Here is a 20697-nt window from a genome sequence, read left to right on the forward strand (position 1 = left end):
AGGTTCAACAACTCCACATCTAGGGATCCACTCACAGGAAGTAATTCTGAAGGTAAGCCAAAACTTACATTGTTCAGTACAGTGGGACTAATCCAAATGCCCCAAATAGAGGACTGGGCACATAAATCAGAGTCTATCCACAAGATGAAATATAATGTAGTCACTTTTTAAGTAACAGAGAAGAAGGCATAATGACAATGTGCAGAATGATCGTGTTTTTCATTACACACACACACATCTAATCTATTCATAGGAAAAAGCCGAGGAAGACATTAAAATGCTAGCCATTATTTTAGATAAAGTCTTTATGCATGAGGTTTATTTATTCCTCTTCTTCTTTTACTTTAACTATATTCTATAACAAACACATTTTCCTTTGGTTACCAGAAATTGTACCTTTTTTTAAACCTCAGTGAATATTAACAGAAATAGGGGATGTGGGGAAAGGATGAAAATATTCACAGGAATTGTTCTTGGCTGGCCAGGGATAAGAGATGAAAATAAAAGAGAGGAGTGGGGGGAAAAAAGACGAGACAGATTCGCTCTGCTGGAATTAAATATTTAGGGAGGATTCAAGAAGGGAGATTGACCTAAATAATATGGGTTTGATTTGGGGGAAGGGTTTTCTTCAAGAATGTTCACCAAATATCATTTCACAAACTATCTAGCAACATGCCATTGGCAGTTTCTTAGCCTAAAGTTGTCACTCTGCAGTGTATCTTAGGCCCTACAAAATGAATTGGAAAGGTCGACGAATGTTGCATGTGTTTGCTGTCATGGTTTATGTTTTATTGGTTATTTTCCAGGAGAAGTCTGGAATTTTGTTTGGTTTGGCTCTTTGCAACATAATTTATTTGCTCTGCAAAGTTGATAAGTACAAGAAACAGAATGACGCATTTTAAGTGGCTCATTGTCTTCATTCTGAACTAAGTGAAAACAAAACAGGCTTTCTACTAACTTAACCACCCTCTCACTTGGATATTTTTAGAAAATTCTCTTTTGCTTTGTTTGAAAATGTTTTCAAGATGTCTTATAACTTTGTGTGTGTCTGTGTGACTATATGTGTATGTTATGTCTTTGTGTGTATGTGTGTCTGTGTCTGTGTACCTATGTATGTATGTCTTTATGTGTGCATCTCTGTGTGTGCATTAAATTCTGGGAGTTCCCGTCGTGGCGCAGTGGTTAACGAATCCGACTAGGAACCATGAGGTTGTGGGTAAGGTCCCTGCGCTTGCTCAGTGGGTTAACGATCCGGCGTTGCCGTGAGCTGTGGTGTAGGTTGCAGACTCGGCTCGGATCCTGCGTTGCTGTGGCTCTGGCGTAGGCCGGAGACTACAGCTCCGATTGGACCCCTAGCCTGGGAACCTCCATATGCCACGGGAGCGGCCCAAGAAATAGCAAAAAAAGACAAAAAAAAAAAAAAAAAATTCTGGATCTGGGAAAATAGAAGCTCTTACCCAGTCCCTGATTGCCTCCCTTGACCTAGAGTTAATGCAGTTTCACATCTTAACACCTCCATTAAAAAGACAATAGCCAGGGATAGCTTGATATGCAGAGGGATCTGACCTGCCATGCCCCTCTTTTACTTTTCTTTCTTTCTTTTTTTTTTTTTTTTTTTTTTCTGCTTTTTAGGGGCACACCTATGGCATGTGGACGTTCCCAGGCTAGGGGTCGGTCTAGGGGTCTAATTGAAGCTACAGCTTCCAGCCTACGCCACAGGCACCGAAATGCCAGATCCCAGCCGCGTCTGCAACCTACACCACAGCTCATGGCAACACTGGATCCTTAACCCACGGAGAGAGGCGTGGGATCAAACCTGCAACTTCATGGTTCCTAGTTGCATTCATTTCCGCTGCGCCATGACGGGAACTCCATGCCCCTCTTTTTCTAGCTTTAATCTTAGACTCAGCAATTAATGAATGAATTACAGCATCCATTGGGAGCAAACAGCATCCAGGTAGCAATTGGTCTATTGCCCCAGGCACACATCACACATCACACATCACAAACAGAAGCAAGTTCCCCAGGATCTCATGGAAAGCATCTAGTAGAATTTCTCTTTCTGTTTTCTAGAAACTGTATCTTTTTTTTGTTTGTTTTGTTTTGTTTTGTTTTGTCTTTTTAGGGCCTCACCTGTAGCAAATGGAGGGTCCCAGGCTAAGGGTCTAATTGGAGCTACAGCAACACCAGATCCGAGCTGTGTCTGTGGCAATGCTGGATCCTTAATCCACTGAGCAAGGCCAGAGATCGAACCCAAAACCTCATGGTTCCTAGTTGGATTCGTTTCCACTGCGCCACGACTGGAACTCCAAGAAACTATCTTCAGTTGCTATCCAAGTGAGGGGAAGAATGCATTTACAATGCTAGAGATGCTTTAAGAGAACAAGCTAGTGTCAGCCCCAGAACTCCCTTCCACAGCTGCGGGCAGCTGCTGGGGCCTTCTTGTGGTGGGGTGCCTCCCTACCGCCCCCCACTGCTTCTGGCCCTTTCCCTTCCGGCCTGCACTATCCATGAATGTGGTGAGGACAGTGAATCCCCTTCTGTTTCCCAAGGGTCGGTCATGCTCGATATGCCCCAAGGTTAAGGGCATTTGGCAAGTGGCCTCACTCTGTGAGCCAGGGCCTCCATGGAGACAGGGCATGGGAGTGAACAGATTCATCAGGCGTGGTGAGGTGAAAAGCATGGAGCCAGGGATTGTGGCAACAGTGTCTTTTTTTGTTTGTTAATCCTTGTAAAGGTGATAGATGAATATGTAAAGTTGAATAAGCTCTTGGAAGAGCCAAGTCTAGATCCTACTTCACATATTTTCCTAATCTCCACCCCCACTGCCGACCATAGTTGGTGGCTGGACTGATGTCTGCTGTTCTAGACTAGCATCACCCAATCACCTGTGCCATGGACACTATTTTACTTTATTTATGTTTTATGGCTGCACCCACAGCACATGGAAGTTCTCAGGTGGGGGACTGAATCTGAGCTGCAGCTGTGGCAACACTGGATCCTTTAGCCAACGGCACAGGGCTGGGGAGGGAACCTGAGACTCCATAGTGACCCAAGCCACTGTAGTTGGATTCTTAAGCCACTGCACCACAGCAGGAACTATTATATTATTTTATTTTATTGATTTTTTTAATCTACCCTTTAAAAATGTTTTACTTATTTTATTTTTTAAGGTTTTATCAAAGTATAGTTGACTTAACCTATATTATTTTAAATTGTAAAGTGGTTGCATCCAAAAAAGTAAAGCCATGTTAAAAATAAGTGAAATTAATGTAAAAACTTAACTCCATCTGTCCCCAATATTATCATTTCAATATGTAGTCAATATAAAACAATGGATTAGTGAGATAGTTTATGTCTTTTTTTTAATATGGAATCTTCAAGATCCTGCCAAACTTTTTTTTTTTTTTTTTTTTTGAGCTCTAGTGTTAGACATAACAGAGGGTACTTTGCTGTCTTACAGTTAAACTCATAGGACATCTCAGCTCAGATTGGCTGAATTTCAGATGCTCAATGGCCACATACAGCCAGTAGCCACCATGTTGGAGAGTATAGGTCTAGACTCTTATATGTCAATGTTCGTTCTCATACCAGCTGGATCACACCAGAAGGATCTTACTACAACTTTTTTCAATTAATAATAGAGATAGTTGCACCTTAGAACTTAGAGTTCTATTTTAGTCTTTTTAACAGATGCATAGTCCATGATTTGGTACATTGTAATGGATTTAACTGGCCTCCAATGTAGATGAAAAATGGGAGCTTGCCAATTTTTTCACTCAGTTCAGAAGATACCCCAACAAACTCCATATATGGCCTTGTACATGGAAAGGCATTTCCAGATTACAGGTCCCTAGAAGTGATGTGCTGGGTCAAAGGGGAGGTGCACTTTGAGAGATATGCCCAACTCCTCTATGGGCCCAGGGGTCTGTGAGAAGGAAGCCAATTCTCATCCAAGCATGCCACCAGTGGGCCTTGGGGGCCCCTTAAAACCAAAGTAAAACCAAAGGGTTGGTCTGAACCCTTCTTGGTTCCTGAATGCCCAGTTCCATGGCTTCAATGGTGTGGTTCCAGCCTACCCCTTTGGTGCACAGAGTGCTGTAGGGTGAGAGCTACCTGCTCCATCTTTAGCAGAGTTGCCTTGGAAGGCAGGCGAACAAAACAAGCTCCCCTGAGGTCAGCAGACAACACTCAGCCAAGCTCCTAACTCAGTTATTTGCACAGATATGATTATACTAATTCATTAATGTGGAATAATCTATCTAGTGTTGTCACAGCAAAGGGGCAGCAGGGCAAGGGGCAGCCCCAGCAGGCTGGCTCCATGGCTGGTAGCCTCAGGCAGCATGCCGAGCTATGTGCCATCCAGTATCCCTCCCCACCCCCGTGGCCCCAGCTGACACCACAGTTTTGGAGGGAACAGGAGTGCTGGCTATGCAGGGTCTAGGGCCTGGGCCTGTGTTCACGCATGCCACCTCTGCAGTGGGCATCTTCACAGGTCCTAGGAGTCCTGGAAGAGGAAGCCCAGGGGACAGGAACCTGGAGGGGTGGTGGAAGATGGAGAGCACCGCCAGGGCCAAGTGGGCATGGAAAGGCCAGCCTGGTCCTGCCATCCTTTCTCCTGTGGGCACAGGGCTGCACCCTCTCAGCCACTGACAACTAGACCAGCCTCTTGGGCAACTTCAGGGAGACACTGTACACAGTACTGTCCCAACTTACTCGCCCTTCTAAACTAGGCGGCCGAGTGATGTTGGCCAAACCAGGAAGGGGAGCTGAGGGGAACTGAGGAAACTTGTTGTCTCATCTCCAGGGTCCCAGACAACCAGGGAGGGGCTGGTGAATGGGAGGAAGGGAAGATTGCACCAAGCATCCTTTCCCTGCTACGTGATTCTGTTTCTCTGGCCTCCTTTTGTTTATTCTTTTAAAATAGTTTATTGTGAAATGCAGTATTTATAATTGTATTACATATCTGCGTACAGTTTAAAGAAGAATAACAATGAAAATCTTTGTGTATTAGCACCGAGACCCCTCTGACTCTTTTGTTTTGAGTTTGATATGTTTTTAATTAAAAAAATAATTTACCGAGATGAAATTCATGTAACATCAAATTAACCATTGTAAAGTAAACAACTCAGCAGTATTTAGAACATTCACAATGTTTTGCAACCAAAACCACCTCTATCTAGCTGACCAGAACAGTTTCATCACTACAAAGTAAAACTCCGTACCTGTTAAGCAACTTCTTGCAGTTCCCCGTTTCCCTCACCCCCTTGGAAACCACGATTGTGTGTTCTGTCTTTATAGATTTATCTATTCTGGTTAATCATTAATCTAAGAGGAATCATGCAGTAAGTGACTTACTGTGTCATTCAGCATAACATTTTCAAGGTTCATCCACATTGTAGCATATATCAGTACTTCATTCCCTTTTGTGGCTGAATAATATTCCATTGCATATATAGACCACAATTTGTTTATCCATTCATTCATTGATGGGCTCTTGAGCCATTTCCACCTTTTGGCTTTTGTGAATAGTGGTCTTTGAACACAAGTGTACTTGAACTTGTTTGAATACTTGTTTCCAATTCTTTGGGGTATCTACCAAGAAGTCCAATGGGTCATGTGGTAATTCTATATTTAACTTTTTAAGGAAATGCCAAACTCTTTTCCAAAGCAGCTATACCATTTTACATTTCTACCAGCAACATATGATCCTTGAACAATGTGGGGTGATTAGGGACGCTGACCACCCCCCACCTCCCAGAGCAGTTGAAAATCTGCATACTGCTGTCTCTGTTTTGGCAACAAAGACATTGACTCACCAAATGCAGGAAGATCAAACAGTTTGGCTAGAATCAGAACTCAAAACCCTAGTTCTTTTGAGTCTACATATTGTGATCTATAATCAAACACAAACTTTGCCCCCTGTGTGGTTAATTTAAAGCTATGTAAAATGAAAATATGTACTCATCGAAAAAAATCTCCTATAAGCGGACCCATGCAGTTCAAACCATTGTTGTTCAAGGGTCAGATTTACTGCTTTTCATTTTGGGGGGCTTTTTTGTTATGGCCATTCTAGTAGAGGTTAAATGATACTTCATGGCCTTGATTTGCACTTTCCTGATGATAATTGATGTTGAATATCTTTTCATGTGCTTGGCCATATGTATATCTTCCTTGGAGTAATGTCTATTCACGTCATTTGGCCATTCTTCATTTTGATTATTTCTCTTTGTTGTTGAGTTGTGAGACTTCTTTGTATGTTCTGGCTACTAGATTCTTGTCAAATATATGATTTGCAAATATTTCCTCTCATTCTGTAGGTTGTCTCTTCACTTGGTTGATAGTGTCCTTTGGAGAACAAACATTTTAAATTTTGATGAAGTCCTTTTTATCTATTTCTTTCTTTTATCATATGACACCAAAAGCAAGAGTCTATGAATCTGTTGTCAAAACCAAGGTTATGAAGATTTACCCCTATGTAGAGTTCGATGGTTTTAGCTCTTACTCCTAGGACTGGTCCCCCTTGAGTTAATTTTTGTTTATTTAGGTCTTCTTTACATTCTTTCAGTTAATAGTTTTCAGGGTAAGTCTTTCACCTCTTTGGTTAAATTTAATTCCAGATATTTTATTCTTTTTGATGCTATTATAAATGGAATTGTTTCCTTAATTTTCTTTTTGGATTGTTGATTGCTATTTATTATAACACAGCCGATCTTTTTTTGTTTGTCTTGTACTCTGCAACTTCTCTGAACCTGTTTCTAGTAGGTTTTATGTGGATTCTCTGGCAGCTTTACTAAGGTTTTATTTTGGACTTCGTATCCCCATATAATACATTGTTTTAGCCTCAACTGATCTTGAACTTTGTATAAATAGAATCTATGTGTCTTTAGTGACTTGTTTCTTTTGCTTTGTGTTGTTTGGGGAGTCATGTGGTAGTTGTAGTTTGTCTATTTTTATGACATATAATATTTCCTTGTGTGAATATATGGCAATGTAGGGAGTTCCCTTCATGGCTCAGTGGCAATGAACCTGACTAGTATCCGTGAGGTTGCAGGTTCAATCCCTGGCCTCACTCAATGGGTTAAGGATCGGACATTGCCCCGAGCTGTGGTAAAGGTAGGTTACAAATGCAGTTCAGATGCTGCATTGCTGTGGCTGTGGTGTAGGCCAGCAGCTTCAGCTCCAATATGACCCCTAGCTCAGGAACTTCCATATGCCTCAAGTGCGGCCCTTTAAAAAAAAAAAAAAGATAAAAAAATATGATGATGTAGTTGTCGATCTCACTGCAGCTAAGCATCTGGGTTGCTGTCCCTTAGGGCTCTCAAAAACAGTGCTGCTGTGAAGACATGCGTGGGATGAGATGTCTTCAAATGAACTGGTGCACATGTGCATGGGCTTATTTGGGGTAGGCCTCTGTGCTGAACTGCTGGACCATGGACCATGAACCTGCTCCATTTCCCCAGACAATGCTGAACAATTTTCTATCCTCTTTAAAGGTCGGACCTCAAAACCATCTGTCCATTTTGGACAAAAATTTTTTTCCTTTTTTAGCTTTTTTTCGGGGCGGGGGGGCTATACCCGTGGCATATGGAAGTCCCCAGGCTCGGTGTTGAATCAGAGCTACAGCTGCCAGTCTATACCACAGCCACAACAATTTGGCATCTGAGCCGTGCCTGCAACCTACACCACAGCTCAGGGCAATGCTGGATCCTTAACACACTGAGCAAGGCCAGGGATCAAACCTTCATCCTCATGGATTCTAGTTGGGTTTGTTAATGCTGAGCCACAAAGGGAATTCCCTGGAGAAAATATTTTGAATCTGCCAGAGGAAACAAATTTGTAATGAGAGGCAGAGCCATGAATGGGGTTCGGGCCTGGCTGCCCTGCTATGATGCTGGCCAGGGCTGGGGGTACCTCCATGAAGCTCTGTCTCCTGTGTGATGCCCCCTCACCTCTCAGAGCTCCTCCACCTCCTGTGTCCTCATTTGTAAAACCACAGTGAGGGAGCACATAGTCTCTGTGAACCCCCACTCCATCCCCACTGCATCTCAGCTCTAAGCAGCAGTCACAGTGGCTACCACAGCAGAGAAAGGGGGTCTGGCATTTCACCCTGTCTCTGTTGTTCCCTCTTCCAAAAGCACTTCTCTCTCCATCACTCTTGCACCTAATGGAATTCTCCTCATGCCTGGAGGATTAGCCAGATACCCCCTCTCTGCCTGCCCCATCCTGAAAAGCCAGCAGAGCCCACCACATCAGGGGTCCACAAGCTAGTGGTGTGAAACCCTTGAATGCTGGCCCTTCCCCCTGACTCATAGATGGCCCTTGGATTTTTGAAGAGCCCTTTTCTCTGGCATAACCCTCCTAGGTTCTAAATTCCAGGTGGTGTGCGGGCACACTTATTATAAATACACAAGCAGCCCAGACGCTGGCAGTGAGTCACCACAACCACACTAGGAGGACACAGCAAACATATGAACCTAATTTGGGAATCCTGGGCCACACCCCCTCCAGGCCCAGCCTCCCGCCCAACTCTTCCCAGCTCCTCCCACCTCCTCAGGAGTGCCCACCACTGTGGCTGCTTTTGTCCCCCCTCCCATCTGCCTCATTCTGGCTCTCAGTCCTGCATGGTTGATTCTTGCAAAAGGGCCAGTCAGCTGCACAAGAGGTGATCGCGGGCTGATGCGTGTGCGCTGATCCCCAGAGCCCCAGGAAAGCAACTTGGCTTGGATGACACTGTCATCACACTGAGCTGCTGAAAGGACACAGTGGGAAAACACTGGAGCAATAAAGCCTGGGAGAAACACAAACCAAGTTTATGTCCAGCATCATCAGGGCTGATGACTGGACCATGAAATCTGTCTCATTGAAGTGTCCCCAGATCTGCAACAGCTGGCTAGGCCCTGGCTGGACTCTCAGCCCTGCATATCAGCCTCCCACTTCCTCTGCCATGGGCCAGAGAATTAGAAAGAGTGTACCCACCTGTCACCCCACTGACAGGTGCTGGACATTCACAGGGACACTGAGACCTAAACTTGCTACCTTCATTCAACTAATGCTTATTTAAGAGACTGGGAAACTGTTTATTGAACATGAGCCTCTGTTCCTCACAAGCACCTACCTTACAGAAAAGGTGATCAAGGCTCAAGAAATTTAAATAAGGTCCTAAAGATAAGACACGGTGACTCTGGCCACTGACTCATGAATATCCAAGTCCAAGGTCCTTTTCTTTCCACCCTGTCATTTACTGTATTCCGACCTAGCCTCCTTCCTTTCTCTCCCTTCCTCCTCATGCCAAGCCATCATCTTGGTTCTGACAGCTGAGTTCTGAGAGTTCACCCCTTTGCTCCCTGGTTCAGCACAGAGCCCTCAGGAGGAACATGCTCCTTGTGCATTAGACCTCGTTCAGGACTGGTGTGGCTGTTTAGAGGGTGGGAGGGCTAGAGAGCTCAACACACCGCCTGTTTTCCTTTCCTCTCTGCCTTCAGCTGTCCGAGATGAGTGAGTGCATGGGTTAGTCCCACAAAGCCTTCCTGCTAGGATATCGAAATATCGTTTTGGGTCTGGGGTCTGTCCCTGTGCCTGTGAGACCCAGAGGTCTTTCCCACCAGTGGTAAAAAATGAGGAGCAGATATCAAGGACAGTGGCCTACACCCAGGGACCGTCCGTGTGGCTGGCCCAGCTGTGTAATTATCTGGATGACTCTAAGGCCACCGTCCTTTTCTTTCGCCTTGGTTTAGATTTTTCTCCCAATTGACTAGTTCCACTTGCTCAGGGCTAACTCACAACCACCCTGCATTCCACCCACAAGGCAGCAACCCCGGTGAGGTGGGCTTTGAGGCAGATGTGTGGGAAGTGTATCTGGCATCCTCTACCACAAACACAAAGTTAACAAGCTAATGCATTTCTTTCCTTTTCTCCTAGCCTAATTCCATGTGTCCTTTAAAAAGAAAAAATGGGAGTTCCCACTGTAGCTCAGCAGGTTACTAACCTAACTAGTATCCATGAGGATGTGGCCTTGCTCAGTGGGTTATGGATCCAGCGTTGCCATGAACTGTGGTGTAGGTCGCAGATGTGGCTTGGATCTGTCATTGCTGTGGCTGTGACACAAGACAGCAGCTGTAGCTCCGATTCAACCCCTAGCCTAGGAACTTCCATATGCCTCAGGGGGAGCCCTAAAAATCATAAAAGAGAGAGAGAGAGAAAAAAATGTCTTCATGGCACTCTTTCTGGGAGAGAGGGCACATGTATCTTTTCTAAAATTTTTATTGCAGTATAATTGATTTACAATGTTGTGTTAATCTATGCTGCACAGCAAAGTGATTCAGTTATATACATATTCTTTTTCATAGTTTTTTCCATTATGGTTTAGCACAGGATATTGAATATAGTTCCCTATGCTATACGGTAGGACCTTGTTGTTTATCCATTCTATGTATACTTGTTTGCATCTGCTAATCCCCAAATCCCAATCCATCCCTACCCTATCCCCTCTCTTTTTTGGCAACCACAAGTCTGTTCTCTATGTCTGTGAATCTATTTCTGTTTATTAGATAGGTTCCTGTGTATTGTATTTTAGATTCCACGTATAAGTGATATCATATGGTGTTTGTCTTTGACTTACTTCACTTAGTATGATTATCTCTAGGTCCATCCATGTTGCTACAAATGGCATTATTTCAGTCTTTTTATGGCTAAGTATCAGTATTCCATTGTATATGCATATCACATCCTCTTAACCTATTCATCTATCAATAGACATTTAGGTTGTTTCCATATCTTGGCTATTTAAGAAGTGCTGCTAAAGGAGTTCCTGTCGTGGCTCAGTGGTTAACGAATCTGACTAGCGTCCATGAGGACACAGATTCAATCCCTGGCCTTGCTCAGTGGGTTAAGGATCTGGCATTGCCGAGGGCTGTGGTGTAGGTCACAGATGCAGCTCAGATCCCACATTGTTGTGGCTGTGGTATAGGCCAGCAGCTATAGCTCGGATCTGACCCCTAGCCTGGGAACTTCCATGTGCCTCTGGTGCAGCCCTAAAAAGCAAAAAAAAAAAAAAAAAGAAAAAGAAAAGAGTGCCGCTATGAACGTAGAGGTGCATGTATCTTTTAGAATTATAGTTTTGTTTGGATATATAACTAGGAGTAGGATTGCTGGGTCATGTTAGTTCTATTTTTAGTTTTCTGAGGAAATTCCATACTGTTTTCCATAGTGATTGTACCAACTTACATCCCCACCAACAGTGTAGGAGGGTTCCCTTTTCTCCACACCCTCTCCAGCATTTGTTATTTGTAGACTTTCTGATGATAGCAATTCTGACTGGTGTGATGTGGTATCTCACTGCAGTTTTGATTTCATAGCAGGACTTGCAATAGCCAAAGAGTGGCAACAACCCAGGGGCCATTAATTGATAAATGCATGATGTGGAATATTACTGAGGCATAAAAAGGAATGATACATGTGATAGCATAGACAAACCTTGAAAACATGATACTCAGTGAAAGAAGCCAGACATAAAGACCACATATTATATGATTCCATTTAAGAAAAATGTGCATAATAGACAAATCAGAGACAAAAAGTAGATTCGTGGTCATCAGGGACTAGGGGTAGGAAATGGGGAGTGAATGCTCATGGGTACTGGACTTTTTTTTAGGGATGATGAAAGTGGTCTTGGATTAGATAATGGTGATGGTACACAATGTTGGGGACATAATAAAAAGCACTGACTGACACTTTAAAAGTGAATTTTAGGGAGTTCCTGTCTGGCTCAGCAGATTAAGGACACGACATTGTCTCTGTGAGGATACAGGTTTGATCCCTGGCCTCTCTTGGTGGGCTAAGGATCCAGCATTACCACAAGGTGTGGTGTAGTTTGCAGATGCGGCTCAGATCCAGTGTTGCTGTGGCTGTGGCGTAGGCCAGCAGCTGCAGCTCTGATTTGCCCCCTAGCTTGGGAACTTTCATATGCCACAGGTGCAGCCATAGAAGAAAAAAAAAAAAAGGATGAATTTTAGGGAGTATGCATTCCATCTCAATTGTGTAAAAAAAGAAAAGAAAGAGAAAGTAAAAAAAGAAGGTCATTTCCTCTGCCTAAAAATCCAGCTCTTTTTCTGGTCCTCCATGGTCTGGAAGACCATCTAATGGTGTGGCAGGGAGATAGAGAAGAGGGCTGGGGACTTGGTGGAGAGGGAGGTGGCCCAGCAAAGGAGGTGGGCTGTGACAACCTCCAATGTTCCTTGCAGGCCAGCCCTGTCACCTCCTGGGGACAATGACAATAAAGCACAAATGTTAGGTCTCAAACCTCATACAAACCCTAGTACATCATTCAAGTATGTTTATTTTACAGGTGTGATAACTGAGGCCCAGCGGGATGAGCCTGGGGCCCTTTGCTATTTGGGGCAGTGGAGGGGGGTGGGGGGGCCTGTCTGACCCAAGAGTCTCCCTGAGAGGCCAGAATGAGGAGTCTCAGCCAAACCACCCCTTTGGCCAGGGCCTCCCACAGTGGTGGGGGTGAGTGGGTGGAGGGTGGAGCCGGAAGGAAGGATTACGGACCTTTAATTCTTTGTGCACATGAGGATGAGTGGTTTGTGCCAGTGCTTTGGTGAAGAGGTCATTTCTGTCTCTAGGACAGAGAGTTCCCAGACACACAGGGCAGGTGCTGCCACAGGTGGGGCCCCGGGCTGTTCCAACTGCCAGGCAAGAGCAGGTCTGGGGTATATGGGGACCCAGGGCCACCTGCAGCTGTGTGGGAGGTCAGCCAGAGTCACCACATCCCAGGGGGCTTTTCCAGAGAAGCCAGAAGTCAAAGTTTTCACACAGGAACCTCCCTCTCAATTAACAATGGCAGCTGACTCTTCTCTTGATATAAGGGTCAAACTAAGTCCACGTGTGGGCCCCATGCAGCAGGGGGATGAGCGTGTGAGGCATCTGCTCTAAATAGATACATGAGACCAGTGGTTTCTTTCAGCTAAATTGGTCCACAGATCAGTCATTTCACTGTGGAGTTTGCTGTTAATTTTGGCCTAAGTAACAGGGCCACTGGGTAAACAGAGACTCCTCTAGGAGCAAACCAGTTCTTAAGTTCCGAAGCCACTTCCTGAGGCTGAGGCCCAGGCTGCCCTTTGAGCTGGCCCCCACCCTCTGCCCAACTCCACCTTCTCCTGGGTGCCCCCCTGCAGCCTGCTCCTGCCTCCTGCACCCTCCTCAGGGCCTCCCCTCCACTACTTCCCTGCCTCCCTTCCCAGGAACTCCTTCTTAGGCCTTGGCTCTAAACCTCCCTAAAAATCCAAAGGATTATCCAATCATGAGCATCCAGGTAACCACCACCCAGACCGTACAGGGGTTTGTACCTGAGTCATGTTTGTAGCAGGTACTTCTTTCATTTCTTTCCCCCTTTCTTTAAAAACAAAAACCAAAACCAGCTGGCAGGGCAGTTCCCACACCCATCATCTCAATCCCCTCTGAAGTTTGTCCCTCCCACAACCTGGCTGGCCCTTCACAGACACAAAGGCCTTCCTGGCCTTTCCTCCCCAACCCCCTCCTCTGTTCCTCCTGGCTCGGTGATCCCTGGGTGGGCCTCGGGATAGGGGCACCCCTCCAACCCGCCTCATGCATGCTCTCAGATGGAATCGTAATCCCGATGAAGATGCTCTTGTTAACCATTTCTGATGGACAGGGATATTTCAGATCAAAGGTCCAGACCTAAACTGAGGGGGGTTTATGAATGAACCACACAAGGCTTTGCTTTCATTTTGCAAGGATTCCACACCCTCTGTTAATACCTTGGCATGACTCAGGTCTGGCAGCCAACCCAGAGGGGCAGGAGGAGTGTTTACTGAAGGGCCCTCCACCCAGCCCTCTCACCTGCATCCATGCCTCTGGGGCTAGTTCGCCCCAAGTGAACCGAGGCTCTTCCCAGAGGACCTCCCTTCTGCTCTGTTTGCACCACTGGGCAGTGGGGGCCTAGGGACAGGCCGCTGCCCGCAGTTCTGGCAGTGCTATTTAAACTACCTGGGCTATTTAATCATTTCCTTAGTCACCATGGGCTAGCGGGCACCTCCTCTCTGCCAGGCACTCCTGCAGAGAACTGAGCAGGGCTCTGGTTTTCGTGGCTTTTGTAGGAGGAGAAAGGGCAGAGGAGAGAAGGAGGGGATCAGCAAAATGGGGTGTAGGAACTGGATGCAGGGGCTGGGGGATGGGGATTCAGAGAGCCTTCTGGAAGAAGGGACATTTGAGCAGAGACTGGAAACGGTGAGGCATGATTGCAGGCAAAGAATTGCTCTTAGATCTCCTGTTTATCCTCAGAAGATTCTAGAACATAGCTGAAGACTAAGTGGAACTTGGAATTTTGAACTAAGGATACTCTTAACTAAACTTCAAAACACTCAATAGTTAATACTGAAGCAAAGCCTTAGTCACATGCTAGCTTTTTTGTTAGAAAAAAAATGGATTTTGAGTGAAGCAGAGGGAAGTGGGTTGGACCTGGAGCAAAGTGGACACCAGCTGCTTCGTGTGCCCAGGGCCACAAGCCAGGGCTGGTGCTGGGCTCCCTGAAAAGCCCCCGTCCGAGTTAGAGGGGCAAAATGCAAGTCCAGTGGTCCAGAAAGGGCCATGGATGCCCTGCACCTGGATGAGGAAGGACTGAGGGCCCTTGGTGATGGAGGTGTTTAAATGCTGCCTATGACAGAACAGACATGAATAAATCAGAGGCGCATCACTGCTATCCACGCTCCTTACCCACCTCAGCATATTAAATCCTAGAGGGCAGGTGGCATTTCCCCCTTTCGATGATATGAGACCTGTTCCTACTTGTTTAAAGGGCTGGACTCTGGCTTTCAGATTTCCCACACCATGTTGTTAAGAGTTTCCTGGGAAGTGCCCACCTGTTGGTTTCTTACGGTGGTGGGGTAGGGTGATGGGGACTGAGAGGAAGAGCCCACAGGCCCAACAGGGAAGGCAAGGCCTAGAGAGGGGTGGGGGGGGTAGGGCCTGGAAAGAGAGAAGGGGGTGTGGCCTCGGGAGGGACTGAGACAGGGGCCAGCAGGGCCAAGGGGGAGGGGCCAAGGGCGGGGCCAGAGATGGAAGGGCCTTCCAAGTCGTCTCTACAGCCTCTAGAACAGTTCCCTAGTCTTTAGATGTCTTTCACAGTCTTGACGCTGTTGGAGAGTATAAGTCAGTTATTTTCTAGGACTCCCCTCAATTTGGTTGTCTCTGGTTTCCTTATGATTAGATTCAGCTTATACGTTTTTGGTCTTCTCAGTGCATTTCATTTGGAGGCTCATAGTGAGTGGTTGTTTCATTGCTGCTCATGTGCACTCTGTTTCAGGTGGTGTTCACCAGATTTTTCCACTGTCAAGTTACTTTGAGATTACAAAAATGCGTTGTTACTCTTCAATTTTACCCACTACTTGTCGCTTTCATAAAAGATTCTTGACAGATGCCAAATAGCAATTTTCTAATTCCATCATTCCTTCCGCATGTATTAGGTGACTTTCCACTGGAAGAAAGCTTTCCCATCTATGTATTTATGTGTGTATGAATTGAAACGAGTGGATTCATGGGTCCTTATTTCAGTCAAAATTTATCATTCTTGGAGTTCTCTGGTGGCTCATTAGGTTAAGGATCTGTCATTGTCATTGCTGTGGTGTAGGTTTGATCCCTGACCTGGGAACTTCTGCATGTTGTAGGTGTGGCCAAAAAAAAAAAAAGATTATCATTCTTTATTGTGATCATTTAATTTCATGCTTGAATCACCTCAGATAAAGCCAGTGAGAGCCCCTTCAAAGATGCTCTGTGTTCTGACAAGTTCCCATGTCGAAAGTAAACACTTCTTTACTTTCTGGCACAACAAGATATTCCAAGCTTTTCTTGTACTTTCTCTGCCCCAGGTCTGGATTCAGTCATTTGTCCAAGAAGCCCTGGCTTCTTTTAGTGGAGAACGATATTTAGAAACAAATATTTGAGCATTAAGTATACTCAGTGCTCTCAAGAATGTTTTTAGGCCCTTTCGGTGGAGAGAGCCAGGAAATAAATATACATGCATGTGTGTGGGTTGCAAGCATATGACCTCAGGAATCCCAGCCTCCTGAGACCCATGCCTTGTGTAATTGCTGAGGTGGGCCCACCCTAGTAATAGTGAAATTCCCAGCTCGGAATGCCCAGGGCACTTGGCCAGGCCTGCATCACTTGTAGGGAGCCCTGCAGACATTGCCCCCACTGGGACTAATTTTGTGGCTGGACCAGCCCTTGTGGTTCTTATTATGATTGCAAGACACACTTCAGCAAAAACCAAGGGAACTTTGAGGGACAAGATTTATTACTCACAGGTCCTGGAGGGTATATGGCATACCTGAGGGAGGGCCACACAGCAAGATCGTCGGAGGAGAGAAAAATAGTGTGAGCCCGGATCTGCCTTTATTAGGGTCCAAGCATGGGGTGTCTAGAGTCTTTATTGGCTAATTTAAAGCATGAGATAGGGAATGGGGGGGCAGGGCAAGAAGGGAGAAGTGTGGTCATCAAGGACTTTTCAAGAGAGGGGTGGGGGTGGCCCAGCTCCTCATCTGTTTTTTTTTTTTTTTTTTTTTTTTTGGCTAGTACCTGTGTCCAACAACAGCGAACAATCTGTACATTCGAGACAAGTGTCTTTTGGGAGTTCCCTGGTGGCCTAGCGGTTAAAGATCCCCACTGCTGCCAAGAGGGTGGGGGCAGCCACTATACACCCTGGATTATAGGTTGAAGGTCATGCTGTGATGCTCTGCCTGGAGGCTGTGGGAGAGGACCAAGGTTGCAGGGCTCTGCCCACTGCGGTTTCTCCAAGGCCTGACTCTGCAGTCTTAAAGAGTTTCACATGTGCCTGACCACCTACCCCAATACAACCCCAGGGACACACAAACCTTGTATGCATACCACATAATACACAGCACACACGCCACCTGTATAACACACACATACAGACCTCACACAGCCACATACATCACATAGGTACATATACGTTCACACATTGCGGGCCTCAAAAGATCCAGGGAAGGAAGCTGGCTCCCCAGTGAGGTGGATGGGTTTTCTCCCTCCTCCCTCTGCCCCAGAAAACCCTAGTCCCTGTCCTAGGACTGCTGGCCACTTCAGCATGAGCTCTGTTCACCCCTCACCTGAAATTTCCAGGCAGTGGGTGGAGCTTGCCCTGAACTATTTCTCCTTGGAAGTCCCCACTGCTCCCAGCCTAGCACCTTACACAGGAAGCATCTTCAACAAACAGATATAGATGAACTGTGGTTCAGCAAACAAAAAATGACACCACTTCACGATGACAGTTATAGGACTATGGGGAATTTTTTTTTCTTTTAAAAAAAATTGTTTCATTTTACTTTTTCCATTCAGGCAAACTTTTTACATTGAGAAATAGGTAAGACATCTACATAATTCACATTTTCAAAGGGGAAAACTTACAGTCCACGCAGAAAACTGTACACAGATATTTATTGCTTCTTTATTTGTAATTGCGGAAACTTAGAAGCAACTAACTTCATGAGGTCAATGGATAAATAAATTGTGGCCCATCCAGTCAATGGATTATTATTCAGCACTTAAAAAAATGAGTTATCACCCATAGAAAGGCATGGAGGAAGCTTAAATGCATATTATTAAGTGAAAGAAGCCAGTCTGAAATGTCTTCGTACTGTGTGATTCCAACTATACTACATTCTAAAAAAGGCAAAACTATGTGGACAGTAAAATGCTCAGTGGTACCAAGGTTTAGGAGGGAGCGGGGGGATGAAGAATAGGGGCACAAAGGGATTTGAGGACAGTGAAACTACTTTGTGCAATATTATAATGACAGATACATGTCATTATAACTTGTCAAACCCATAGAATGTACAACACCAAGAGTGAAGTAATGTACTCTATGGACTTCCAGTGCTAATGATGTGTCAATGTAGGTTCAAGCTTGGTGATAAATGCACCAGGCTGGTGGAGAAGATGGCTAATGAGGAATGGAAGAGAGGATATGGGAAATCTCTGCACCTCCCTCTCAGTTTTATTGTAAATCCAAAACTTTTCTAAAACAACCAAGTCTTTAAAATAAATTGAGAAGGGCCACCAGGTCCCCAGGGCCTCCAGATCTCCCTCTGTTCCGGCAGAATCCTTCCCAGTATGCAAATATTCTTGCTGGTGTCTATTTTCCAGCAAGAATATTTGCATATTTATATTTCTCGCCTGAGAACCCTGGAAATTATCCCACTCCTGCTTTTTTCACTTATTAGAGCTGGGTGATTTTCTCTAGTAATAGAGAAGAACATCTTATTCTTTTTTTTTTTTTTTTCTTTTTAGGGCTGCACCATGGTATATGGAAGTTCCCAGGCTAGGGTTCAAATTGGAGCTGCAGCTGCAGGCGTATGCCACAGCCACAGCAATGTGGGACCCGAGCCACATCTGCGAACTTCACCACAGCTCACAGCGACGCTATACCCTTAACCCACTGAGCAAGGCCAAGGATGGAAACTGTGTCCTCATGGATACAAGTCAGCTTCATAACCACTGAGCCACAACGGGAGCTCAAACATCTTATTTTTTTTTATTTTTTATTTTATTTTATTTATTTGCTTTTTAGGGCCTCACCTGTACCATTTGGAAGTTCCCAGACTAGGGGTCAAACCAGAGCTGCAGCTGCCAGCCTATGCCACAGCCACAGCAACGCCAGATACTTAACCTGCTGAAAAAAGCCAGGGATCCAACCCACGTTCTCATGGATAGATGGGTTCATTACTGCTGAGCCACAAGGGAACTCCTTATTCTTTTTTTTTTTTAAATAGTCACAGAGAATTCCACTGACGACTGTTCTACGACTCAGGTAACAGTCCTCTGCTGGTACGCAATGACCAGCCTTTTGATATCCTAAACAGTGATGCAGTACATCACCTGGGGCATGTGCCAATTTGTTCAGGCAGATCTGTAGGATAAAATGCTAAAACCTTTGTGACTGTAACAAATTACTGCCAAACTACACTTGCTAGAGGGTATACCAATTTCCAGCCCCAACAGTGATGTTATATGCGTACCCATTTCCTCACAACCTCCAATATTTTTAATTATAAAAATATCATTCAGTGACTCTAAGCACCAGCTAGAAAAATTACTATGATGTGAGGGGGCCTGGGAGTCTGGAGAAAATAAGGTTCTTGAGAGTAAATCAAAGATATAATCGGAGACAGGTCAACTTTATCAGCTTCTCCAGTAACTTGAATCCATACATACTAGGCTCCTCAGAGCACTGGCTTACCCCAGGGCCATCCTCATTCCCCCCTTTGCAGACTTCAACTCTCATGCAAAGCCTGCATTTTGCAACCCTCTGGAAACTACAAGCACATAATTGTGAACTGTTTCTCTTAAAAGGAACCAGAGCTAAGACCCTTATGGGTGCATCCACCATCCTTGGAGCTGTCTATTCAGATGTTTTGGACAGACTTCCTGTTAATATTCATTTTATAAAAGTAAAAGAATGAACTCTGAGGATGTCTTGGGACTAAATCAGTCTAACTTCCACTTTTTTTCTCTTCCAGGGACAGAAAGCTTGGATAGAAAAAACTTCTGCAAACGAGAATGTATCTTTGTCATTCCCAGCACTAAAGACCCTAACAGGTAAATTGGAAACCATAAATTAAAGTATTGTTCAAACTAGCTCTTTTCCCCCAGTTGCCAGCAACTATTCTGGTGTTTGTGAGAGAGGGTGGAGGAGTCCACAATGGCCCCACATGAGTCATTAGCCAGGGAGTCACTTGGGCTATAAGCTCCCTGTTAGGATGCAGACAGCCTGGGGAAGAGGTTCTGACTTTTGCTCACTCTGGTGTGAGTTCTCATGCACACATGGGCCCACAGTTTCCTCACAGTGACATCAAGGAGCTCAAGGGCTTTAGACATATTTCCAGGGTATCTTCTGGCCTCTTTGTTAGTATTTCATGATGTTATAACACACTGGGAAGAGAAGAGCAAACTAGTCCTAAAGGGAGGAGAAGCAAGGAACTAAAAGACTAGAACGGAAGTTAATGAAATAGAAAATCTTAACACAATATAGAAAAGTCAATGAGATTAAAAAAAAAAAAAGCTGCTTCTTGGAAAAGATCAACAAAATTGACAAACTTTTAGCTAGACTGATGAAGAAAGAGAGAAGACTTAAAATACTGGAATCAAAAGTTAAGAGACACTGCTACCCATCTTACAGAAATAGAAATGAGTATAAAGGATACTATGATGTGTGCACTAAGGACAATAAATTATATAAATTAGATGAAATGGACAAATTCCGGAGTTCCCGTCGTGGCGCAGTGGTTAACGAATCTGACTAGTAGCCATGAGGTTGCGGGTTCGGTCCCTGCCCTTGCTCAGTGTGTTAACAATCCGGCGTTGCCGTGAGCTGTGGTGTAGGTTGCAGACACGGTCGGATCCCGCGTTGCTGTGGCTCTGGCGTAGGCCGGTGGCTGCAGCTCCGATTGGACCTCTAGCCTGGGAACCTCCATATGCCGCAGGAGCGGCCCAAAGAAATAGCAAAAAGACAAAAAAAAAAAAAAAAAAAAAAAAAGAAATGGACAAATTCCTAGAGAGACCCAAACTACCAAATTGATTCAAGAAGACGTACACAATCTGAAGAGAACTGCAAGAAGTGAAAAGACAGGACTAGTAATCAAAAATTACCTCCAAAGAAAAGTG

At 45.0% G+C, this 20697-nt stretch overlaps 1 protein-coding gene across 1 annotated transcript in view; it reads left to right on the forward strand.

Moving 5' to 3' along the window:
* TRPM1 (transient receptor potential cation channel subfamily M member 1) overlaps positions 1-20697 on the forward strand; it is a 138674-nt gene that overhangs the window by 27290 nt on the left and 90687 nt on the right. Inside the window, exon 7 of the mRNA XM_021084963.1 lies at positions 19554-19632. Coding sequence (XP_020940622.1) covers positions 19554-19632 — 79 coding nt within the window. The remainder of the gene's footprint in view (positions 1-19553; positions 19633-20697) is intronic.

The sequence above is a fragment of the Sus scrofa genome, chromosome 1 (genome assembly GCF_000003025.6).
Source record: "Sus scrofa isolate TJ Tabasco breed Duroc chromosome 1, Sscrofa11.1, whole genome shotgun sequence".
Classification (NCBI taxonomy): domain Eukaryota; kingdom Metazoa; phylum Chordata; class Mammalia; order Artiodactyla; family Suidae; genus Sus; species Sus scrofa.